This window comes from Schistocerca gregaria, chromosome 3, assembly GCF_023897955.1.
Source record: "Schistocerca gregaria isolate iqSchGreg1 chromosome 3, iqSchGreg1.2, whole genome shotgun sequence".
NCBI classification, from domain to species: domain Eukaryota; kingdom Metazoa; phylum Arthropoda; class Insecta; order Orthoptera; family Acrididae; genus Schistocerca; species Schistocerca gregaria.
Genome location: NC_064922.1, coordinates 628,914,548 through 628,941,763, shown reverse-complemented (window position 1 = coordinate 628,941,763; position 27,216 = coordinate 628,914,548). Strand labels below are relative to the sequence as shown.

Sequence of the window (27,216 nt, the reverse complement as noted above, 5' to 3'; positions counted from 1 at the left end):
TCTTTTTACCAAATGGCGACAGAACGCACAGGTAAAAAAGGGTTATTATTAGTCAAGCTTTCAGAGCCAGTGGCTCCCTCTTCAGGCAGAAGGGCTGAACAGAAAGGAAGAGGGGTGAAGGAAAAGGACTGGAGAGGTCTAGGAAAAGAGTGAGCTCATCCACAACCACAGGTCAGAGGAGACTTACTGCACAGAATAAGAAAGAAAGACTGATTGTTGGGGACTGCATCCAATGACATGTGAAAAACTGAGAGCTTAATGGTGGAAGACTTGGTAATTTGCAAGACAGAGATTACTGCTTAAACATCACGCATGAATTAATAAGAGTGAAAAGCTAACTGCATTGTACGTAACAGAAGGGGGAAGGGGTCGGCAAAAAACAGACGGATAAGACAATGAAAGATGCAGAAATCTAAAACGGAGTGCAGAAAAGACTAGTTACTGTGAAGAAATGCTGAGTCAATAGAAATTAATGTAAATTAAGGTCAGATTGGTGGTGAGAATGAAGGATAGGTTGCAGCAGTAGTTCCCACCTGCAGAGTTATGAGAAACTGTCATCAGGTTGGAGTGGTGGGGGAAGGTGGGCGGGGGGGGGGGGGGGGGGGGGGGGGGGAAGAAGACAGATGCTGCATGTGGTGAAACAGGCACTGAGGTCATTATTGTCATGCTCTGGAACAGGATATTGCATGTTGCCAATATACACACCCTCTGTCTTCGACCATCCATACTAATTGATAATTTAGTGCTAGTCATGCCAATGTAAAACGCCAAACAGTATTTACATAACGGTCAGTATATGACGTGTTGTTTCATATGTGGCTCTCCCTTTGATAGTATATGTTAGCCAGTTACAGGGCTGCTAGATGCTACAGGTCATGATAGGAGGGTGCGTAGGGCAAGTCTGCATCAGGGATGGTCACAGGGGAAGGAGCCATAGGGTAGGAAGATGGGTGCAGAAGGAGCATAGGGTCTGATAAGAATATTGCAGAGATTGGGAGGGCAATGAAAAGCTATATAGGCATGAAGGACCAGGTTTCAGACAGAATGAATCTCGTTTCAGGGCACGAATTTAGGAAGCCGTGGCCCTAACAAAGTAGATGATTAATACATTTCAGACCAGGGTAATACAGAGTTGCCAGTGGTGACTGTTAACCTGTTTTTTGGAGGGATCAGAAATACCAGGATCTGATATGATGATGGGGTAATTAAGCATAGTGAAGGCTGAGGTGAGGATGGTGATGTATTGCTGTAGAGTCTGCCTCAAATGCCAAGGCTGTACAGGAGAGTATGTTTGAAATGGAGAGGATGGCAATTGTCAAAATGTAAGTACTGTTGTTTGTTGGTAGGTTTAATGGGGATGGAATTGTGTAGCTGGCCTTTGGTGAGGATGAGATCAACATCACGGAAAGTGGCATGTGATCCAGCATAGGACCATGTGACATTTAATTGGGAGAAGATATTCAGAGATTTCAGGAATTTTAACAAGTCATTCTTACTGTGAGTCCAAATCGTAAAGACATCATCAATGTATATGAAACAAACCAGGGGCTTAAGACTTATGAATCTCAGGAAAGACCCTTCCAAGAGACACATGGAAGGGTTGGCATAGGGAACAGCCATCCTGGTTCCCATGGCTGTACCTATGATCTGTTTGTAGGTCTTCCTCTCAAAGGTGAAGTAGTTGTTGGTAAGTATTAAGTTCATTAAGATGAATAGGAAGGATGCCATAGGTAATTTGTAACCTATATGTGTCATTAGCCAATTTCCACTCCACCAGAGTTCTCTCCTTCTATAAAATCCTACAGCTATCTGCTCCTCATGTTTCCATGGATGGTATCATCCACCAAGCCAAATTCAAACTGCAAACATGCCAGACTTCACCTCAAAAAGCTATCCCACCTTCTCTTAAACTACCTGAACAGTGGTGAAACATTCTGGAATATTAAAACTGTGTGCTGGACCGAGACTTGAACTCAGGACCTTTGCCTTTCGTGGGCAAGTGATAGAGCACTTGCCCACGAAAGGCAAAGGGCCCATGTTCATGTCTCAGTCTGGCACACTGTTTTAATCTGCCAGAAAGTTTCATATCCGTGCACACTCCGCTGCAGAGTGAAAATCTCTTTCTACCTGAACAGTGGTGTTTCCCTTCCTGTCCCTCTGCAGCTCCCTAAATAACCACATCATCAACCACCACAGCTCTCCTACAAACCAAACTTGGCCAACCTCCATAACATCCCATAGCCTTCACCACCACCTCTCAGACCAACAATAACCCATAATGACAAGAACCAATCACAACAGTACAGTTTTCTTAACCTCTCATCTAAAGCACTTTCCCCTCGTGAATTATCTGTGTTATCTAAGTGTCTCACTTTCAGCCCTAAATCTGCATTTGATCATGTAGCTTTGGTGAATGATCTACTTTCCTTCACATGTAATATCAATTGTAAGTATCTCTTTGCAACCCAATCCCGAAGCCTTTCCTACAGCAAACCTGACATTGAACCCTACCTTGAACATTTTAGACAAGGATCCCAAATTGGTCCACCACCACTACATCAAAATCATCCCTTCACGCCTTCCAGGAATTCTTCACATCCAGAATTGCTCACAACCCTTCCTCAGGTTTCTACAACAGGACCCTAATCTGTCCTCTGCAGAACTCCAGGCTCTACATTCCCTCAAAGCTCATGACTCCATAATTATCCTCCCAGCAGACCAAGGATCTACCACTGTAGTACTTGACCAGAAGGAGTATGTTAGTGAAGATCTATGCCAGCTGTCTGACAGCTCTACATACAGTGTCTGCCATCAAGATCCCATCCCTGTGATTCAAACTGACCTACAGTCCCTCCCAAAAACCTCAGGCCCCTAACAAAGACTAACACCTCAATTCACAGAACTTCTCACCCCACCCAAACCACCCCCCCCCCCCCCCCCCACATTTTACCTTCTTCTGAAGATCCACAAACCCAGTCACCCTGGCCGTCCTATAGTTGCTGGCTTCAGAGCACCCATGGAACATATATTTGCCTTATTTGATTAGCAACTGAAAACCATAGTACCAAGACTCCTCTACTATATCACATATACCAACCATTTCCTAGATCGTTTGAAATCTATGCCCATCCCACACCCAACACAAACCTTGCTTGTCATCACTGATGCCACCTCCCTCTATACCAACATCCCCCTTATGCATGGTGTATCTGCTACCGAACATTTCCTTAATCAGCACCCACCTGATTCGAAAACTATGACATCTTTCCTCCTCACCTCAAATCCACTTTATACTTACCAACAACTATTTCACCTTTAAGGGGCAGACATACAAACAGATCAGAGGTATGGTCACGGGAACCAGGGTGGCTCCTGCCTACCCAAACTTTTCATGGGTCACTTAGAGGTGGCTTTCCTGGAATCCATAAGTCTTCAGCCTCTGGTTTGGTTTATATACATTGATGACATTTTTACCATATGAACTCACAGTGAGACTGACCTTTTAAAATTCCTGGACTCTCTGAATACCTTCTCCAAATTAAATGCCACATGGACCTATTCCAAATCCCATGCCACTTTCCTTGATGTTGGTCTCATCCTCACCAAATGCTAGCTACACACTTCCGTTCACATTACTGCCAACAAACGACAGTACTTACATTTTGACAGTTGCCATCCTTCCTATGTCAAATGTTACATCCCATTCAGCCTTGGCATTCAAAGTGAACATATTTGTTTGGATGCACACTGTTTACAGCAATACACTACCATTCTCACCTCAGTCTCCACTGCACATAATTACCCCATCAGCATAGTTCAAAAGCAGATTTCCTGGACTGTCATATCAAATCCTAGTACTGCTGATCCCTCCACAAAGCAGCTTCAGCATTACCACTGGTGACTCGGTATTATCCAGGTATAAAATGTATTAATTAGCTACTTTGAGAGGCCTGTCCACCACACCTAGAATAGCTTCTCATTGCCCTCCCAATCTCTGCAATATTCTTGTCAGACCCTATGCTCCTTCTGCACCCAACTCCCTACCCTATGGCTCCAGCCCCTGTGGCCACCCCGCTGCAAGACTTGCCATGTGCGCCCTCCTACCACCACCTGTAACAGCTCTGTAACTGGAAAACCATATACTATCAGAGGGAGAGCCACATATGACACAACACGTCATATACTGGCTGTTATGTAAACATTGTTTGGCCTTTTACATTGGCATGACTACCACTATGTTATCGATTAGGATGAATGGGCATTGGCAGTGGGCGTATACCTGCAGCAAGCAATATCCTGTAGCAGAGCATGCTCTACAACATGACAATCATGACCTCATTGCCTGTTTCACCACATGCAGCATTTGGATTCTTCGCCTAGATACCAGTTTCTCAGAATTCTGCAGGTGGGAACACATCCTTGGTTGTCGCCACCCACCTGGCCTTAATTTACATTAATTTCTTCCCTCATAGCATTTCTTCACAGTAACTTCTCTTTTCTTTCCTCCCTTTTAGTTTTCTACATTTTTCATTTTTTTATCCGTCTATTTTTTGCGGCCTGCCTCCACCTTCTATTATTTACAATGTAGTTAGTTTTTCACTGTTATTAACTCATGCTTGATGTTTAAGCACTACTCTCTGTCTTGCATATTACCTTTTCTTCCACTTTTGAGCTCTCAGGTCTTCAAATCTCATCGGATCCAGCCTCAAACAATCAGTCTTTCCCTCTCATCCTGTGTGGCAACTCTCCCTTGACCTGCGGTTCTGGGTCAGCTTCTTAAAATCTACCCCTTTTCCTAGATCTCTCCAGTCTTTTTCCCTCACTGCTCTTCCTTTCCATTCAACCCTTCTGTCTGAAGAAAAAGCCACTGTCTCCGAATGCTTGCCTAATTACAACCCTTTTTTATGTGTGCATTCTGCTGCCACTTGGTGAGTACATTTCTTTTATCTACCCAATTAAAGTATTTTGTGAAAAATTGATTATTTTTGTTGTCATAGACTAATTTCTTCTAGATACTATGTATCACCAACAAATTTGTCCTGTAAAGTTGGTCCTACTATACAGTCCCAGCTAATAAATCTTCTCCGTCATGCTCACATCCTATTCCCTAAAGATTTGATAAATAATCTGGAAAAAGAGCTCATTTCCCTCCTCAAATAACATAAAGAATTAATAATCAGAGTTACATAATTTCAGTCATATATTGTGTCACATTAACTATTAACACAATGCACTTTACAATGAGCACCATTGCTTCTGTGATTTGATCTTTCACAATTTTACGATCCTCTTCTGTAAATGCACAGGCACTATCTGTGCAGTGGGGCATTCTCTATAGTCCATATACAATAGAGTAAGTCATCTACCACAGCAAGTAATGACTTCCATTCACCACTCATGCCCCTAGGAGATGCAACTCGTGTGTATATTCTTAGCTCTGCATAAACAGAAGCCTAGTGACAATGTTTTGCTCCACTCTAGCTCAGTTAACTTTAAATAATAGCTTTTCTCTCTATATTCAAGTGAATATCTTCCAGTTTTTGAAGAGCCTAAGAAAGTACCATGGCATTTCTTAAATGTTATAGCACATTAAGAGATTCTGCTGATTAGCTCAAAATGTTTTTTTACTACATGTCAATACCATAACTTCAGTTAGTCATATCTTGTAATTAATGATAGGCAACTGTGTTAAAAATAGAATATAATTTAGAAAAAAATTGGTTATGGATAGAAGTTTGAAATATAATACCAGGAATTAAAAAACCTTAGTGTTGTACAAAATGGAGTCGATTACATGAACTACAACGTGTTCAATGCTCTCCTGCCATCACTGAAATAACTTGTCCATGAGCTTTCCAAATTTAAACAACAGCTCAAACACCATCTAACAGTTAATACCTTTTATTTGGTTGAAGGGTATTATAATTGTGTTAACTATGTCTTTTACACAGCTATTAAGATCTACCTTTATTTTAATTTTTTAAGTGTAATTTTGTCTATACCTATTAATGTGTATTTTGTCTTACACCAATATCTCGCCCTGCAAGAGGGTTTTTATGTGTTTGTAATTATCTGACATACTCTACATCCATGCAAATGTTTCACTGTATTGGATTTGTGGGGCCTAAATAAATAAAACTGATGGGAGATTAACCTTGCTGTGTCAAATGGTATTAGTCAGGTACCTCCCAGGGCTGCCTGATATTCTCTGTGACAGGTAGAATGGCCACATTAACATTGTTCATGATTTGTTTTATTACTAGATCTGTTAATATATGTAAGGACTACAGATGATAAGTGATCACCAAGAAGGACACAGAGATGCCATGTTCTCATGTAAAGAAGTGTTTACAGCACATGACAAAAGTTCTAAATAGGTCTCATTGTGGGTCTCCATTGGTTCAGTTGATCAAGTCATGCTATACTCAGGTTAGTCGGTCATTCAGATGTGACACTGACCCAATATTGGACTCCATGACATATTGTGCACCAAGGTCATTAAACTCCTTCCCATCTGTGCCTGTTTTACAGGAACAAGTAATGGACTCCCTGCAAAATAATGTTTCATCCAGTACCACTGGACAGACACTAGCAGCAGCTGGACTAGGAAATTACTGTCTCATATGTAGGTTGCACTTAAACCCACAATACAAACAGGATGCATGGACTGGTGATGTGTGGCATCACATTGTGTTCAGGAATGAATCATCGTTCTGCACTACCCCAGATGACCATGACTGGTGAATATGGTGGCGACCTAGAGGTCCAGTGCTTCCATTCTCTTGCAGAGATACAGCACTGTTGATCCTGGTGTCATGCTGTGGGGAGCCATGAGATGTAACTTCAGATCATCACGAGTGGTGATTGACGGAGCTCTGATGGCACAACAGAACATCATTTCAAACCATCAAAGGCAGGGCCATCTGTGAAAGTGGCCATATGGTCTACCAACTTAGCTGCAATCACTCAGTGATATTCTACATGAGGATGACCATTAACAATCCGTCTGCCCAGATGAGTAGCCGTTGGAAAACTGTGGCAAAGAGACAGCTGGACTACCCAGTTACCTAGCATGCAGCTGAACGTGATGTACTTGACTTAAACAACTATTTCATAGCTTTTGCCATCTGGAATCTTCTCACCAACACTAAATTTTCTGAAATTCACAGGTGCAAATTTTTACCTACAACATATCCTTCATTCCCATTACCCTCCTGGCCTAAATCTTTGCTAGTACCTGTCCTCACCTGTCTACATCTCATTTCAAGCTCTCATTCCAGCCTCATATGCCTACTATCACCCCCCGCCCACCCCATCCCACCCCACCACCACCACCACCACCACCACCACCACCACCACCACCACCCCCTCCCCAGCATAGCCTCCTGATACTCCACCTATCAGACCATCATCCTGTTCCTGCACACTTTCACAGGCAACATTACAGCATATTCCCCACCCATACCTTACCAATCTTCCACCCTTCCTGCACCATGCCTCTTCTGTACTGCCTTATGCCTTATTCTCATCGCAATTGGGCCTTAGTGCCCAGAGACAACATTGGTCAAGCATGTGATGTGGTGTGAAAGAGTGTGTGTGTGTGTGTGTGTGTGTGTGTGTGTGTGTGTGTGTGTGTGTGTGTGTGTGTATCTGAAGAAAGATTTTGTCCAATAGCTTGTTATACCTAACAATCTTCTTTAAACTTTCCTGTCTGCTGCTCAGTGTCTCCTCTATGTGGTGAGCGTCAATGTATCCTATTTTATATTATTGCTAGGCCACCTTAAATTTTCCATAAAATATGTAATGAAGATACAAATACTGTCTGAGCTGTTTGTATGGACTGTTCTTTATGTGTAAATGAGTGTTGATAACTGGGACTATAAATAATTATACCATTTTTATATTTTCTCATGTATTTATTTTTCATCATATTTTTCATGAATTTGCTGCGTTTCAAGTAGGTATTTGTTTTTAGTTAGCTTTGGTAAAAGTCCATCTAGACACAGGGACTTGCTATCTATAACTTCAGTATTAGTCATCTAGTTACACCACATCATATGTGGCAGTCAATTCAACAAAGTCTCTCCAGAATAAAGGTTCAATTTTTGATGCTATAGCTACAATAACTGCAAGTAGCTCTAAAACAAACTTATCAGGAGGAATGACAATGTCAATTGTTTGTACATGTATTATATAGAAGCATGTTGACCAGTTTATAATATATACTTAAGAGTGCTACAGGAAAGTAAAGTGCTGAGCCTCCACTGAGTTTCCCTCAATTTCGTTTGACAATAGTTGAAGAGTTATTTTAAACTGATTTGGCATCCACTCTGATATTAAGTGCAGAAATTTTTAAGCCAGTCCCAAGCAATGTTTCAAAGATAGGCAGTGAAGCAACTACGGAAGTTAGGAATGTTGTGCTATGCCACTGGGCGCTCAAGTCTTCTTTTGACCCAGTTTGGTAGTGTCCATTCATTCATGTAGACACTCAACTGGTTGTCATTCCCATTTAAAAGACTGTGCAACAAATACACCAGGACTTGTGAATATGACTACTTTCACTGGTCACTCAGCCTGTGATATGACAGCACATGCCTATGCACAAACTGTAATAGGATGTGCTGGATGGGTGCATAGAACAGATCTTCCACAGAGGTAGACCCTCATGGTAATGGTTTGAGACTAATTTCTTTTCAAAAAGATGACAAGTTTACATCAAATAATGGAAAAATCTAGAGTGGAATAATGACAATATTATGAAAAGGATAGATCACTACTCTCCATATAATGGGATGCTGAGTTACAGACAGTGGAAAGGGACACATCCTCCTCAACCATTACTTTTCCTCAACAGTAGTAGTCAATACCAGTAATATTTTTCGAATTTTGGACATGTCAATATTATCTCAGCTGTTTTTCTGAAAAATTTCATATAATTTTATACACAATATATTATATGTTACGCTAAAATTTGTGAAAAGGAGTTACTCTATTTTCGTTGTTATAATCAATATATACTAGGTCTGAATGTACACTTAATTTTCTTTTATTATTATTTCAAAATGTTTGGCACATGTAAAATTTTATTATTAGTTACACAATTTAATACTGTTTATTATGTTTATTTCTGGATTCCTTTATGAAATAATAATTGAACTTAACAGAAATTCATTTCTCAAGAAAAAATGTAAAACCTTCAGAAGTGAAGTAGTAGTAAGCATGTCTCTAATGTTATCAGACATAGTTCTGTATTTTGGGCAAACTATGTAATTTTGGCTATGTTAATGTGAAAATTCAAAATAATGTGTGATATATTAAAATGTGACAAAATAAATTAACATAAAAACAGAAATTCTGCAAGGACATTATTCAAAATTATTGAGATCAGTTGATCCATGAGAACCTAACATGTGAGAATTTCAGCTTCAAGAATCTGACCCCTAGACAAGAACAACTGGAGCCAACTCTACAAGAAAATATGAGTAAACTAAAAAGTTTATTGTAATCTTACTCCTGTCAAATCTTCAGAAAAATCTTTGCAAATTGGTGAACAATAGTAGCAACTGGGAAGGAGGGGGTAGATTACAACAGACACAACAAAAATACTGTTTTACGTTTGAGTTTTTGGCCAAAAGGATTTCTTTTCAAGTAGAAAACACACACGCAGTCACACGAGTACAACTCACATGCACCTGACCACTGTCTCTGGCTGCTGAGGCCACTGAGTCTGCCTCAATGGCCAGAGATAGTGGTCATATGTGTGCAAGTTGCATTTGTGTGAATACGTGTGCATTCTCTACTTTAGAAAAAAAAAACCATTTTGGCTGAAAGCTCAAATGTGTAGCTGTCTTTTCTTTGAGTCTGTCTACAGCTCAATATCCTCTCTATAAAGTGATTAGCAGTCTATCCTTTTCATAATATTGACAATATTACATAATTTTTAAATATTCATTTTTACTTACTCCTCTGAACCAAACTGTTGTTTCTGACTATATAGATGTTCCACTGTATCACAGAATACTGAACAAGGTATAACACTGCAAAATAAATACAGAAATTTCATTAAATCAATATTTTGTATTTACCTACTCATTTAATAGTATAATGTAAACTAACATGTTGTGAAGATAAGAAAATTGTGAAAAATGAATGTAGGGGCTGTTTTTTTTATGCAGAATTGAGTGCAGATAATTAGAACTATAATTTATTATACCATATAACATTTTCTTGTGTGCAATTTATGAAGAATAGAATGAATGACTGCATGTCACACTGGACCATGACATACATAATGTACCAAAAATGTGAGTAAAACATTTCCATTATTAGAAATGAAGGTCAGAGATGGATATCAGCACAATTAATACAATATTTAGTTTTAGGTACATAAATAGTAACACAAAAGTTGGAAATAGGCTTGGGTGGAAAATAAGAGCAAGATAAGATGCAGTAATGACTTGTCAAGTTTATTACATTGTTGATTATATTGTGTTTGTGCAGAAAACAACTGTGTACCATTGTTGCTATTTTTATATGAATGTATGGTGGGTGGGGATCCCATCAGAAACACCACCTGTATATGAGTGTGGCTGGTTCTCTACAAAATTGTAGAAGTACCATACCAGTATTGACCACCATTGGCTTGGTAAAGGGCATGAGAAAGGAATGAGGAATGAATGTCAGAAATTGACAGTTGCAGATGTTACGACTTACGCATGTGACAGCAACCACTACATGTGATGCATGCTGACAATGAGAAGTGTCATCATTTCACAGCCATAGTTTTTTGATAGACTTGTGAGGACTTGACCAGTGAGACTCCCCAAAATAACATCTCTGAGTTTTGAGTGCCACTGATTAGATACACTCTGCCAGTTTAGTATAGACTCAACCTGTGTTATATTAGGGAGTGGGAGTGTTGGGGAGTGGGGGCTCCATGGAGATTTGACCAGCAAGAATCCTCAATACAACAGCTCAGACTATCAAGCAGTACTGAGTAGACACTCTCTGCCTGTTTTTGTCTCAACTCTACCTGTGTTATACCAGGATACTCAGTCCACAATAGTGTAGATACAATGTGTAAATAAAGTAGTGACCTCTAATGTATGGACTTATGTTGTATGTTATCACATCTGTCTGTACGTGAGTTCCTACAGACATCTTGAAATGAGCCTTCAGTGTGACACATTGTAGCATCAAAAACTAGGAGTTCTGTGGAATTGCATCTTTGAGGAGTGGACGCTGGGACAGTGGATTGAAAATATGGCATCTCTCATCTACTTAAATTGTAGCACATAGGGAAGAACCATGTTATAGGAAAGTACAGTGCCAGTCTTCCAAAGATGAGGACTGACATCAAGTCAGAATATGACAAAAGAAATGTTGGACATCTGAAGAAGAGAGCACTGGACCAACACTTTATAGACTGGAACAAACTAACAGTACTTTAATCCTTGATTTTTAGTGGTGATGATGATGATGGTGATGATGATGATGATAACTTACTCTTCATGCACAATTTCTTATGAGTGCAAATTTGTGATAAGTGATGTCTGTGGCATTAAATGTATGGACAAGTGTGAAAAGATGATCAAATCTTCAATGACATTAGGGCTTAGTTTTCTACTTTAGCTATTTCTTCACCAAGTCTGGTTGATGTAGCAATGTAGAGAAAGAAACTGCATGAAAAATAAATGAAAATTTGAAAACTTATAAATATTTGTAAACTGTGTGGTTATTTCATATCCATGATTATGTGTTCCCAATACATAAAGTAAGAACACCTTACAGGCAACTCATTTCAAGAACAAAGAATATATTATGTTAATTAATGAAGCTTATATATGTATTTTTCTAACACAGTAGGGATTCTTATACAGATATCACAGAGTATCTTCTCACTAATGAGTTTTGTAGCTGACAACTTGAGCTCTTGAAAAAGAAAATAGCATCCAATTAGAGAATAAGACAACTCTTCATTTGCATTTGTAACATGCATGAGACTGATCGATTTTATTTCCTCTGCTTCAAAGTGTGAGAGGTTGAGGTGATGTGAATCATGTAACTTTCAACAAAGTATAAAATACAAAAGTGTAGGAAAATAAAAAACATCCATCTAACTGCAGTGCAATCCACAACACTGTTACAACAGGCAATAAGCAGTATGGTGTGGGCATGGATAGCAGTCGCCAAAGCCCTGCTCCTGATCTTCACAGCTTCTAGGTTTCATGTTTGCAATTGACTGGAATGCAGACCTTTTCTGTTTTTATTTTATATTTTAAGTGTTTAGGTTTTGAGTTGTTTGATGGTACAATCTATTCATTTCTGTACTACACCCAACACCTATATAATAAATTTTACATATTCTAGACTTTGTTTGCAATTGCCATGTACCCACTCTACTGTTCCTTCCAGTGCCTAGATCATTCTTCCTGAAAGCTGGAACAGATGTCTTACTAATCTATTTTTCTTGTCCAGGACACCAAACCACGTCTTTCCTCACCTATTCCTTTTAGTACTTCTTCATTTTGCATTTATTTAATAGGGTATCCACATACAGCACTCTCTCTCCCTCTCTCTCTCTCTCTCTCTCTCTCTCTCTCTCTCTATCTATCTATCTATCTATCTGTCTATCTATCTGTCTATCTATCTATCTGTCTCTCTCTCTCTCTCTCTCTCTCTCTCTCTCTCTCTCTCTCTTTCTCTCTCTCTCTCTCCTCTACATGGTGACCAGTTGAGCTTTCTGTTTCATTGAAGAATTGTTGAATGTGTAATACCTCATATTTTGTAAGATAGGAGAGAGGAGGGAGAATTATAAAAGTGTGTTAGTTAAAAATAGATGTAGAAATAAATGGAATGTGAATAAAAATGAAAGGTGAATCAGTCAACAGCCCATTAACAAATTCATCAGAGATGCCTTCAAAGTAAATACAACAAGCACACATTTATTTAAATGGTCATCATGTGATACACTCATTAAGAAAATTTGCTATTTTGGTAAAACAACTGAGAAATTTCATAATCTGGCAAAATATTATGACCATGTTCAATAAAATATATGTCCCCACTAACTATACAAGTCCTTGAGAAAAGCAAGTTGTCATAAATTGTTATGTGATGCGTGGTATATTTTTAAGTGCATTATGCATTAATCTAATGCTCTTACATTGGTGTAACATATATACAAGGAAGTTTGTGCTCTTCATAGAACATGATTACTGGTTAAAAAGACTTTTAGGTAGATGTCACATATCAGATATGGATCATTGTTGTGTCTTTTAAAATGCCTGTTCCACAGATAAGCTTACCTTCTTGATCTTCCCAAAGATAAGGAAATACTGTTTATAGCTAAAGCCAACTTTCTTTGTGCTACTACTTATTATCTTCCTATCAGTTTGTTGTCAGTTATTTGAAGCCATCTTGAAAATAAAATGTGATGTGATATGCTTTAGTGTAAATTTTGTATAAGTTTTGGAAAAAAACTGTTTATTGATTTCTCCACTTTCTGCTTTACTTAAAAGCAAGTAAAAATTGTACAGAATTGTGTGAAGTCATAAAAATTCTTCTATTTTATGTAAACTTCATTGTTAGCAGTGGTTTTGTTTGTGTAATCTGAAAGTTTGGCATTTTTTAATGGTAACTGACATATTATTTCCCTCAATCGTATACTCTATAAAACATATGCAAAAGGTACTGGGTTAGATTAAGGGAGGGAGATGTTCACATCACTTGATGGCTGGTACAACAAGTAACCTACATTTAGTTTTTCTTTGACCAGTATAACAATAAAGTTCTAATTGCTGCTTCATCCAGCAAGTCATTCATTGTATGTCCTTCAGATACCTCATGCTGATGGCCTTCAACATATTTAACTAACAAATTTACATCAAGTAGTAGTATGGCATTCTGCTGAACAGTTTCTAAAATCTATTTAAATTTTATAGTCTGAACTGACAAAATATATTTTACATGAATATTTATACCATTCATATGCAGTATCATAGTTTTAGCTGTCAAGAAAATAATCTAAATGTTTGAAGAGAATACTCACCTCATTGTTGAGCTGTACTTCGATCCAATGCCTGACCGACTTAACTGTTTCAAAATTTTTTCCCATTTTTTCCCATGCACAACGGAAAAAGATACCTTGAAAAGAAAATTCAACAGATTCAACAGGTGAAAATATAAAAATAAAAAAAAGGTAAGATACATGACTAATATAAAAAATGAAATCTTTGGCATGGCTGGTACTCCCTTCAAAAAAGTTAAAGCTTTGGTACGATTGGAATTCCCTTCAGTTAAATCAATTTATTTATACAATCTTAAGAGGGGTTTGGAATAATATTTGACTGCATTATTTGTTATAGTTTTAAACAGCTATTGTTTACAGTAGAAAAAAATTATACTACAGGTAAGCAGTAACAAGATTTTTTTATTATTTTATAGGTTTATGTTGTTTTTAACGTAAAATGTAAATAAATCCCTAATCTCAAACAAAACAACAATTATAGTGACTGAGATCAATACTTTCTGAAATAAAACAGAAATTTAGTGACTACTTGGTGACATCTTCTGTCACCACAACCAGTGGTTTTATGGCACATGCAGGAAGATGATGTTCTATGTCACATGCATGGCAAGTAAAGTGTGGAAGTTAACTATTGTGGTGTTCAACTGCTGAGAGTGCTGCACTGTGTCTCAGTACAGCCATGCTATTCTTTAGTTTTTGTTTTGTTCTGTAATAGACACTTCATATACTGATTCCTTATGAGATATTCACACTCACTCACAAACTTATTTTTCTGTCAAAGAATTTACAAGTTTATTTGTTCAGAATTGTAGTAGTAATCAAAAAAGTTATATAATGAGTTTCAAAGCAGTGAACAACTTCTGCATCCAGTAAAAGTATTCCCTCCAGAACATTACCTGTTTATGTTAATAGAACAGGTAAATGCAAAAGACAGCTGGCCAAGTGCCAAGTGTCAAGAACAGTGCAACAGTACCACAGCAGCACAAATGTCTCTAGCACATGCTAGTTATGATGCCCTCATGATCAAGGTCAAGCTACTACGCACTAGGGCTGTTGTCAAAATATCGATATATTTATATATATAGAAGATACTATCACCGTCGTACTGCCTGCAGATAAGGGTAACGCCACAGTTCTTCTGGCAAGAGAAGCCTACAATGAGAAGATATATAGTCAGCTAAATGATTCTATGTACCGCAGAATTGAAAAGGACCCAACAAGCCGAATATCAAGGAAAACTGCTACCCTTTTGAACGACTGTTCTCTACCTGAACAAGTTATCAAGAGATTGAGACCACACAATGCAGTACCACCAAGACTCTATGGTCTTCCCAAGATGCACAAGGATGGTGACCCACTACACTTAATAGTGAGTAATATTGGTGCTGTGTCCTCTCTACAGCAAAATATCTGGCCTTACTACTAAAGCTGTATATGTGGGTAAGTTTTGCCACCATATACGTAATTCCGAGGATTTTGTCAGTCGCTTGAAGGAAGTTAAGTTTAGCAGCTCGGATTTATTAGTCAGCTTCGATGTGGTCTCACTTTTTACCAAAGTGTCTTTAATAGAATCGTTACATCTTATTGGTAACTTATTCAGTGCAGTAACAACGGCCTTGTTTGAACATATATTCTCCTCAACGTACTTTTTATTCAATGACGAATTCTTTGAACAAACAGACTGCGTCGCCATGGGGAGCCCTTTGTCCCCTGTGGTAGCTAATCTCTTTATGGAGGACTTTGAGGAGAAAGCACTTGAGTCTGCTGTTTTAAAGCCTATGGTCTTCTGGCGGTACATAGATGATACTTTCGTTTTGTGGCCTCATGGCAGACAGGAACTAGGGAAATTCCTTCATCACTTGAAATCATTACATGAGAATATCAAATTCACGATGGAGACTGCAAAAGATGGCACTTTACTATTTCTAGATGTGCTAGTATGCCGTAAAAATGATGGGTCATTAGGACATTCTGCGTGCACGAAACCGACTCACACAGATCTGTATCTCCAGGCGTCAAGCTGCCATCACCCAGCACAAACAGCCAGGGGTCCTGGTACCTTAATACATCGAGCACATGTGATATCAGATGATGAAAACCTCCAAGCAGAATTAGAGCACTTGGAGAAGGTTTTTAAAGAGAATGGCTACACTTCACGCCAAATAAGGAAGGACATGCGCAACTTTCATTACAAGAAGCAACACACTGAGCACGCTCATGATGACTTTAAATCAACTGTGTTCCTTCCATACGCCGAGAATGTTTCATTGAAAATAGGCCAATTACTGAAGAAAAATAAAATCAAAGTTATCTTCCACCCACCAGCAAAGAACCGGGCCCTGGTTGGATCCGTTAAAGATTTACAACTGAAGAAAGCAGTTGTCTACAAAATTCCCTGTGAATGTGGCTCTGCATATATTGGCCAGCTGACAAGAACTGTCCATGAATGATGTACAGAACATGAAAGATACACCTGCCTGTGGCAACCGTCAAAATCGGCAATAGCAGAGCACTGTATTTCTTTGGGACATTCAATGGAATACAATGGAACAAAAATTTTAGCTCCAGTTTCCGGATTTTGGGATTCCGTAATCAAAGAGTCAGTGGAAATACATCTTGCCAATAACCTTATAAATCGTGACAATGGATTTCAGCTGGATAAAAATTGGAATCCTGTTATTAAAATTATACAGTCAAAGCGGAATCAACAGTGTCATTTGATACTCAATGACTAGATGATCTTTTACTTTCAGTACTGAGGGCAGCATGTACAATTCGGCTATGCTGCACATGTCAACACCTGATGCATGCGCTGTAGGATGCCAGTACATTTTGCATGCATGAGATTCAGCATAAATAACGCGACTGCACCTGGGCTCTTCAGTAGTTGTGTAATCACCTGATGATGGCCGGACGTCTCTGGGCCGAAATATCGTGGCAGAATGTCGACGGAATCCAGCTGCATATTCAGAAATTATTAGAAGAAGATATATACCGGGAAAATTTCAGAAGTCACAAAAATTGATACATTTATATATATATCAATATTTTTCCAAAAAATATTGTTATCTACCAGTGAAATTATTTTTATACGACATATTGATATCAGAATTGAAATATCAAGCACCCATATTTTATATATATATATATATATTTTGCACTTTTCGGTAAGTATTTTAAATTGTTCTTTTGAAACTGTAGTAGAACATAATTTTACTTTCACTGTATGAAGGAGTCTTACTACGTTTTGCGCTTTCATCATGTCCAGTCTTTCCTCTTTCACTATGTGAAGCAAGTACAGATGGCACAAAGAAGAAGCCCAACTGCATCCAGTCTTTCTCTTTCACTGTGTGAAGCAGGTATAGGTGGCACAAAGAAGAAGCTCAACTGCACTGGGTGGTGTCAGTGAGAATGGAATAATGCAGTATGCTATTTCTTCACATCAGCTTTCTTCAAAAACCACATCAGCTTTCTTCAAAAACAGTTACTGGAAATGATGAACAAAAATCTAAATAACAAGACTGATCTTTGTGGTGGACGAGGACAGGTTAGAGGAAATACTGATGTAATCAGCATCGAGTGTTACCAAAAGAAACTGCAACTTTTAACTTCATCACAGAATTTTGACACTACAACTGCTAGATCACTGGCATTGACAGAAATGAAAAAACAGGGAAGTCATCATAAAGTGTTCTGGAAAAATCTGATATGTGACATAACCAAATCACGGACACCTTTTACTGCACCACTAACATGCAGTTACCATTGTTAACATTGATTATCGCCAAGCGTGAACATGCATCACTTTCCTTTTAGTTCTTGCTCTATGGGGAAAGGCAGGCTGCTAACTTGTTGATGTACAGAAATCTAATAATAAATCAATACATAAATATACAGCTCTAAAACCAGCATTGTGTTTACAATATGGAACCAATATTTTTATAGGCCTACATAGATATTTTTTCCTTCAATATATCCAAACATTTTTTTGAATATTGAGGGCAATAAGGATATTTTTTCAAATATTTATATGTATCAGGTTACCAATATTTTTAAAAATATCATGTCCTCACAGTCCTACTATGCACACAGGTTAGCATGTTAATGTCACAGAACAGTGCAGAGGAAGACCGCAGGCACTATCACAGACATTCTAGGAGTTGGTCCACCAGCAGTACCAAACTATGCTGAGAGCAGCTGGTGTGTTGGTACCATCATAATTTTGGAGAGCAAGCAAGGAAATGTATCACACCATGCAGCTATGCTAAATGCCCATAACAGGTAGTCCTAGAAGTAGCTGGCAGCCGATCATCATCAAAGCACCTCTTTGTTAGTGATCTAGCACTGGTTTGAAGTTTCTCATTGATATTGGATGTGGCCTGAGCATTCTCCCACGATTTCTGAGGCACTGCTGCAGGTCTACCACTGTACTCTGCATAATAGCAGTCAACAACTCAACCATAGCTATGTATGGGAAGTGGAGTTTGGAATTCAATCTAGGACTGCATCACACACTCTGCTAGAACTTTACCCTCACAGAAATTGCAGAGGTGATCATCGCTGCTGATCTTTTTGCTCACTATGACCTTTCGTCTCAGTTGGCTGAAGGTGTCACTGTGCTTGCTGTCTCCAGGTTCCACCACAGTACCACCTGTCACACTGTGAAGTTAATCCAGACACAAGAAGGTGTGTACGACATTCTGCTTAGTGATTAACAAAATTTAACTATGCTATCTGGCCCTTTGAAACAGATGCAGAAAAATATGGTACATCATATAGAGACAACAGGTTGAGTGCCCGTCTTGTGCAGCCATGATGTCTGATGCCTGATCGATTCAGCATGCCAAAATCAGAATTTATCACCATGTTGTTCAAAAGTACTAACAGACCATTAAGCAGTCCATGGTCCTGCACTTTGCGCCTCATGCCTAAGAAGAATAAAGCTTGGTGCCCTTGCAGAGATTACCACAAACTGATTGTAAGATTGGTATCTGATAGATACCTTTCACTGCTGCTGTGAGGTAACAACCACACTCTGCATGGCACAACCATCTTTAGCATCCTAGACTGTGCTAAAGCAGGTATCACATATCGGAGGCTGAGGTGGATATTCCTAAAATAGTTGTCATGACACCTTTTGAACTTTTTGAGAATATGTTCATTACAATCAGGCTGAGGAACACAGCACAGACTTTGCAGAGATTTGTAGATTCAGTCCTCCAAGGCCTTCTATTCTGTTTCTCATATGTAGATGATGTGTTAGTGCCTTCAGCTGACAAGGAGCCACATCGGCAACACCGGCAAGAGGTATTTAGTTCCCTGGAATATTACAGTATCTACATCTACATCTACATCTACATCCATACTCCACAAGCCACCTGACGGTGTGTGGCGGAGGGAGAACTGTTCTTAACACAGCCAAGTGCATTTTTGAACTCCCAGAAGCAATCTTTTTGAGGCACTAGGTCTCTTCAGCTGGTTCCCTGCCTCTGATGGAAAAAAATATATGCAATAAGGTGCATGTCTGAGGACTCTTCAATCAAAGAATTATGCAGATTCTTTGGTGTGCTAGTGTAAACTGTCATCAGCAGACTGGTCGGCAAAGATGTAATGTGAAGATCAATAGTAGGTGCTGGATCAGGTGTGCCTATCATGAGAGAGGCCAGAGGCACACTCACAAGTAACATACTGCCAACGCCGTCTTGACAACATGCTGCCAATGCCCTCTTGACAGCTGCTGACTGCAGGGTCTCACTCACTAACTCACACTCCAGTTTGGCGTCTGTCAGTTTGAATGTAGTGTGGTCTCAGTTCACATCGCAGGCTACAACAGTACACAGTGACCAGATTACTGTAATATCAAGATTACCCACATTGTCTGCAATTGGACTATTACTGATGAGCTTGTACCACAACACATGGGCTCTATTCAAGATAAGTAAATACTTCAAGTTCACCTAAATAAATAATCCATATATGTTTTCGTGTTGTAGACAGAGGATACCAGCCACTCATGACAACATCCTCTCCTTCACTTCCTTATGGTACAAGACTCTACAGTGGCGACAAGGATAGTTCAGTGGTGATCAAAGATAATCAACTTGGCTGAAGATTTTGCTGACTTCTCTCGTGTTTTAGCTTGCAGAGGTGATCATCTTCAAGTATTTCCATTTGATAACTTGTTGTTGCGTTCTTACATGTATTCCAGGAGGTGAGCCCAGAACTAATCAAATTTCTCTTTTCAGAGGCTTTGCTTGCTTTTTGCTACAACATACTTGTGTAAACCATGAATTCCCACCTTGTCCACTCACTGCTCCCACATCTCAGCCACAGACAGCCAATGTGGTGGATCTAACACAAGCTTTTCAGTTTCAGAACCACCAAATTGCTACCTTGCTGATGATGGTACAACTACTGGCTGCATAAGCTGCATCAGCCACACAACCACAACTGACCAAGCCCCCCCCCCCCCCCTCCACTAGTGCCACCAACCAGCGGACCAATTTTCCAGCAATTTAACAAATCAGAAGAGGAAGGGATTGCACATTGTCGAGTTCATCATGTTCAAGGTACTGTAAAGTTCCAATACTTCCTTTCGACTGTAGGGTCCACAGTGTTCAGGTTAATACAAAAACTATTCCCAACTGCATCTTCAAGCAAACTCAGCTATGACAAAGTAATCACTGCATTAACTGAATACTATGACCAGCAAGTCCAAGTGGCTGCAGCTAGATATCAGTTCTTTTGCTTGTAGAAAAAGCCGGAACAGACATACCACCAGAATTATTGGGCAGGCTAGGAAGTGTAAATTTAAGTGTAGTTGTGGCAACTTTTACAGTGATTTAATGATTTGATATGCAATAATACCCAATGTCCCAGATAACAGAATACAGGAACAGATCTTAAACTACTCTGATCCATCACTTCCCCAGGTATTGCAGATCTTAAGAGTAATATGATTTGCAAATCTTGGAGCAATATGGATCCAGATCCACTGCCATAGCAGTTGATAAGTTTGACAAGGCCCTGATTTGTTGGGTCATGTTGCCCTTTGTTTGCATCCACCCCAAGCAGCCAAAAGAATGGGTGCATACACAGCCACACAGACAGTCATACATGTAAACAGGCCTGTGAATTTAGTGAAGTCTTGCCCTAGATAGTTCGCTTTCCATAAAAGACAAGATTGCCTATCATGTAATGCTGTCTGTTACACAAGTGGGAAAAAAGGCGATGTCCAAGCAGTTTGTCTGAAATGACACAAAAACGTCAATTTTGGCCAGTCCCAGAAAAAACAGGCTCATGCACATGCAGTGAATGTTGTGTTTTCAACACCTTCAACAGATTCTGACAAAAGTAAGATTAAGGTTGTGTCTCCTTGTCACCCTAGTGCTGTGCAACAATGTTCTAACAAACTATTTGTCTCATTATGAATTGCTAGTTGTTGCATGACCCTTCAGTTAGACATACATGCCTCAGTAAGTTTGCTTCATCACGCCACGTACAAACAGTTAGGCTCACTACGCCTTTCTAAATCTAACAAGTACCTGACAACTTACAACAGACAAGAAATTCCAGTTCTTGGACAGTGTAATTTGCCTACCACTTACAGATCTCACATTAGGACAGAAAGTCACGAGACAATGAGAACATATTCCGTTTAGATACCTTTGATTTGTTTGGGCTTAGCATTCAAGACAATGTACATTCAGTATCTGAGCTTGAACAAAAAGACAATGTAGCTAGTTTGCTTAAAGAATTTCCTGAACTATTTTCAGAAGGAATGGACAAAGCTAATAACTCAGTAGCAGGTATTACATTGTGTGACAAGTTTTTACGGGCCTGCCCCATTCCAATTGATTTAACAGACAAAGCTGGCAGTGAATTGAATAATTGCAACAAAATGGTGTAATTGCTCCCATTCAAGCTAGTCAATGGCCAAGTCTTCTCATTTTGTTGCCTAAGCCTTCTGGTTGCATTCGCATTTGTGCTGATTTCATGTCTACAGTCAACCCACAGAAGGTGGTGACACTTATCCATTACCTCGTCCTGAAAAACTCATGGACAGGCTTGGTGCAGGACATTACTTTTCTAAGATAGATTTGTGAGATGCCCACATACAAATTCCACTGAGTGAAGAATCACAGAAAATGTTTGTTGTTAATACACACCTAGGACTGTTTAAGTATTTGAGTTTGCCCCTCGACAGTGCTTCTGCACCCACCATTTTTCAACATTACTTGGAACAGCTGACTGCAAAAGTGACATTTTGTTCAAATTATCTTGATGGCATTGTTGTGTCAGGTCATACAACAGAGGAACACATTGTCAATTTGCATACTCTTTTTTGAGTGTCGTCAGAAGCAGGACTCAATTGTCATCTCAAAAAGTGTCACTTTTTTTCAAATTGAACTACAGTACTTAGGCCATGTGGTAAACAGTCAGGGAGTGCACCCACTCCAGTCTGATTTGTTTGGAATCTGTGACCTGTCTGTTCCTGCAATGTGTCTGAATTGCAGTCAGTACCAGGCAAGATGACATACTATATTCTCTTCATACCAAATGACACTCAGATTGTGGCCCCATTGCATCACTTGCATTGGAAAAATGTACCTTTTGTGTTGACTAATGGCTGTCAAGACACATTTCAGAAACTCAAAAATGCTTTGCTCAGTGACAGATGTTTAGCGCATTTTGACCCTGCCAAGCCAGTAGTTTTACAAGTTGACGCTTCTTCCTATGGAATCGGGACTGTGCTTTCACACAGAATTGGTGCACAAGACATACATATTGGTTTTGTCTCAAAGTTATTAACTCAAACTCAGTGGAATTATTCTCAATTAGAAAAAAAAACTCTTGCTGTTGTATATGGTGTGACAAAATTCCATCACTATTTTTGTGGTTGTAAGTTCTATTTAGTGACAAATCACAAGCCTTTGCAGTCATTGTTTCATTCATCAAAGCCAGTTCCAGCATGCACTGCTCAAAAATTGCAAAATTGGACTTTGCTGCTTTTGCAGTGTCAGTATGAAATTGTGTACAGACCTATGGCAAAGCATAGCAATGCAGACGCCCAATCTCTCGTTCCAATTGGCCCTGACTCTGATATTAATGCATCTACCACACCTTGTTGTCAAATCGATGCACAGGACTCTAAATTACTGGAATCTTTTACCTTGCACTACAGAAAAATTGCACAGGCCATGCAAGAAGATGCAGATCTCAAGATTTTGTTGTATTACATTCATACATCTCAGCTTCGTTCTTTGAACAGTATCTAGAACTCAGTAGTGCACTGATATTTTGCACACTGGCATAACCTTTCAGTTCAACAGGGTGTCATTCTAGTTCAAAACGACTGTGGAAAATCGCATGTACTTCTTCCCAAAGTGTTGCAAAAATGTGTTTCGATTGCTCCACCAAGGACATTGGAGAATTCTTCGCACTAAACAGTTAGCACGATGGCACTGTACATGGCAGGGTGTGGATGACCATATTGAACAGATGATGTCACAATGTTGTGCATTGTGTGAACAACCAATCAGCTCTGCCACAGAAATTCTCAGCTTGGTCTAAGACTCAATTTCCATGGCAACAAGTGCACACTGACTTTGCAGGACCATTTTGGAACACTCATTGGCTCGTAACGGTACTTTTTTAGCAAGTTACCTTTTGCAGTGCCTATCGCTTCTACCACACCACAAAGCTCCATTCAAGTGTTGTCCTCCATATTTTGCATAGAGTTTTGTGTCAGATAACAGACCACCGTTCACTTCACATAACTTTGAATAGTTTTGTGAAAGAAACAACATTTGTCATCTAACAAGTGCTCTGTTTCACCTGCAGTCCAAGGGAAAAGCAGAATGCTTCGTACACACTTTTAAACAACAGATGGCCAAGCTTCATACCACCCACACACGGGAACAGGCACTGCAACTCTTTCTTGCCTCCTATCACTCCCACCCATGAGATGGACCATCACGGTGGACCTTCTGCAGGGCCTTCACCATCAGACAGTGCTCCACACGCTGCACCCACCACAGCATCCGACATCACCAATGGTCTGCAAGTATTGCTTTGTGCCATGCGATCTCATTCTTTTCAGGGTTTATGGCAGCTGTGGGTGCTGGGAAAGAGGTGTAATCCAGGAACACATTCGCTCTTTTATGCACTTGATTGCAGGTGCTAATGGTTTGCAGCACTGCCACCACAACCAAATTTGTGCATATCATTTGCCTCGTGATTTTGCTGCTTTTCTGCCCTCAGATTTATGGCCTCATGGGACCATGCAGCTTTCGCAGCCACCTGCTGGTGCCACCAGGGCATGCCAGGAGGGGCGGATGGGTGATGCTCCCTTGCCCCCGTTGTTCCCGCTCACTGACCCGATGGACTTGGACCAGTTGCCGCCATCGCCATCACTGCCCCAGGACATGCCCTCAGGCATAGGCCTGCACATTTTCCCTGGCAGCAGTTGTCCTATTGCCTCACAAGCCAGATAGCAGGGTATGGTCGGGGGTACACTATCCTCCACAATCACTGCTCCTGGCTCATCTCTATGTCAAGTGTCCTGTCTCCCTCCCTGTTGTCATTTGCATCCTCCCTGCATGACAACAGTGTGGCATATTGGAGGGCGGGGTGGGGGGGGAGGAAGAGGGGGGGGGGGGGAGAGGAATGTGATGGTGTAAGCTGATGATGCCATGACACTGGTCAGCTAAGAAGTAGAGCAAAGATCAATAGTAGGCACTGGGTCAAGCATGCTTATCATCTGAGAAGCCAGAGATACACCGACAAGCAATACGCCACCAATGCCCTCTTGACAGCATATATTTAGGCCTCTGTCAGTTTGAATGTGGTGTGGGTCAGTTCACATCTTAGGTTACAACAGTACATAGCAACCAAATCAGTGTAATAGCAAGATTACCCATATTGTCTGCAATAGGACTACTACTGATGAGCTTGTAACACAAAACATAGACTCTATTCAAGATAAATAAATACTTCAAGTTCATGTAAATAAAAAATGTGCAACTTTGCTTCAGCCGGTTTTTCCCCAACATTTGAGGCTTTAATGAAACAAATTTGTTACACATGTATCATTCAAAGTACTTTTCACTGCTGGCCACTACTTTCTCCCATCCTTCCCTCAGTGTAAGAATCCTGCGATGAAAAAATTGTTCATGTTTTGAAGCGATCCACAAATCGATCCAATTTGTGACTTGATCATGAGATTGGAAGTGTTTGTCAGCCAGGCCATATGCCATTGATCTAAACAAGTGATAGTCAGAGGGAGCAATGTCTGGAGAATATGGCAGTTGGGGTAGGACTTCCCATTTTAATGTTTCCAAGTATGTATTGACCTCTTTTGCAATGTGGGGTCAGGCACTGTTGTGCTGCAAAATCACTTTATACTGCCTCTCACTGTATTGCAGCCATTTGTCTTTTAATGCTCTCCTGAAACACATTAACTGCATTCGATAGCAAGCACCTGTGATTATTTCACTTGGTTTTAACATCGAGCTGGTCCCACCAAATGCACAGCACGGTCATGGAGCCGTGAATATTTGGTTTGACCGTCTACATGGAAGCATGAGAGGGATATCCCAATGATTTTTTTGCATTTAGGGTTATCATAATGAACCCATTTTTCATCTCCGGTCACAATGTGATGCAGAAATCCCTTCTGTTTAGCCTCTGAAGCAACACACAAGTGCTGTTCAACACCTCTTGATTTCAGCTCACATGGGACCAAAGTTCCTTCTTTCTGAATCATGCCCATAGACTTGAGACATTCTGAAACGGCTTGCTGTGCCATTGCCACTAATCGAGCCAACTCTTCTTGAGTTTGATGCGAGTCTTCACTCAGTAATGTCTCCAGTTCTGCATCTTCGAAAACATTCTCTCTTCCACCACTATGCCGGTCTATGAAATTAAAATCACTCATAACATGTTCTTTCACTAAGAGTGTCCTTACCATATGTACTTGAGAGTCAGCTGTTGTTTTCTTCATATTGAAACAAAACAGTAACACCTCCTGCAAATGACGAGAATTAGGCTCGTAAACTGACATTTCCAATCAAGAACAACTTTACGATGCAGACACAAATCGACTAATGTTTGAATGAAGTCATGTTGATCAAGGGCCAAGCTAACTGCCTAACGTCTGTGATCTGTTTCTTTCTACCGCTACTTAGCTTTGTCGCCACCTATAGGCAAATGGCGGAAGCAAAGTTGTACACCTTGTAAAGAACTGTATTAATCCACAAGTGCATTTGTGTTGTAGAAAGAGTATACCAGCCACCCATAACAACATCCTCTCCATCGCTTCCTTACAGTACAAGACTCTACATTAAATATATTAAATTTCTATCATAGTCACTTGCCGCACACTGCCAAATGGCAGGAACCACTGATGGCAGTGCTTGCACTACCAAAGAGGAGAGGCAATTGTTCGATAAAGTGGACAAAGGAAATGAACACCATCTTTGACAACGTCAAAAAGAAAATGGCTAATGCAACACAGCTAGCACACGCAAAACTTGTTGCATCCTTAACTTTGGTTGCTGACACACATCAAACCGCTATCAGAGCAGCATTTCAACAACATGTAGGAGGTGCCTGGCAGCCGCTAACATTCTTTTCAATGAGTCTGTCACTAATGTATATAAAATGGGGCACTTACGACTGTGAGTTGTTTGCAGTGTATGAAGCCATTAAGTACTTCTGGCCACAGATTGAAGCTTTCTGACATGTTAAACACCCACAAGAATCATATCATTTTTTGGATCTATAGGACAAAAACTAAATCCAATATAATCTCTGATCTTGCATGTTTGCTATATTTAGTGATCATAAGCCATTGATCCATGCATTCAAATGGAACAGCACAAATTTCTCCCCACGCCAGTTCAACCAGCTTGAATTCATGGCTCAGTCCTGTGCATGTATGCAACACATATCACTGCAAACTGCCTTTCATGTATCAGTAGCGTGATGAGCCATATAGATTTTATGGCATTGGCACAGGTGCAGCAAAGTTATGACAAACTTCACACTCTCATAGAAAATGCTGATTTGTCACTCGAGCTGTTGTTGGTCAAAATCCCCAAGACAGAGGTGAAACTATACTGCAACATCTCCAAAGTCTTTCCCTTCAACAGCATTCTGCAAGCATGCATTTGATCATATTCACA

General features: G+C 39.9%; 1 protein-coding gene across 3 annotated transcripts in view; it reads right to left on the bottom strand.

The window, feature by feature from the left end:
* The window catches only part of LOC126354448 (uncharacterized), a 184,170-nt gene that overhangs the window by 92,141 nt on the left and 64,813 nt on the right, over positions 1 to 27,216 (bottom strand). For 2 of the 3 annotated variants that reach the window (XM_050004137.1, XM_050004138.1), the window contains exons 3-4: positions 14,051 to 14,145; positions 9,963 to 10,037 (exon numbers count right to left, since the gene is read on the bottom strand). In XM_050004137.1, the coding sequence (XP_049860094.1) occupies positions 9,963 to 10,037; positions 14,051 to 14,145 (170 nt within the window). The remainder of the gene's footprint in view (positions 1 to 9,962; positions 10,038 to 14,050; positions 14,146 to 27,216) is intronic. The other variant, XM_050004139.1, reaches the window with a different exon arrangement.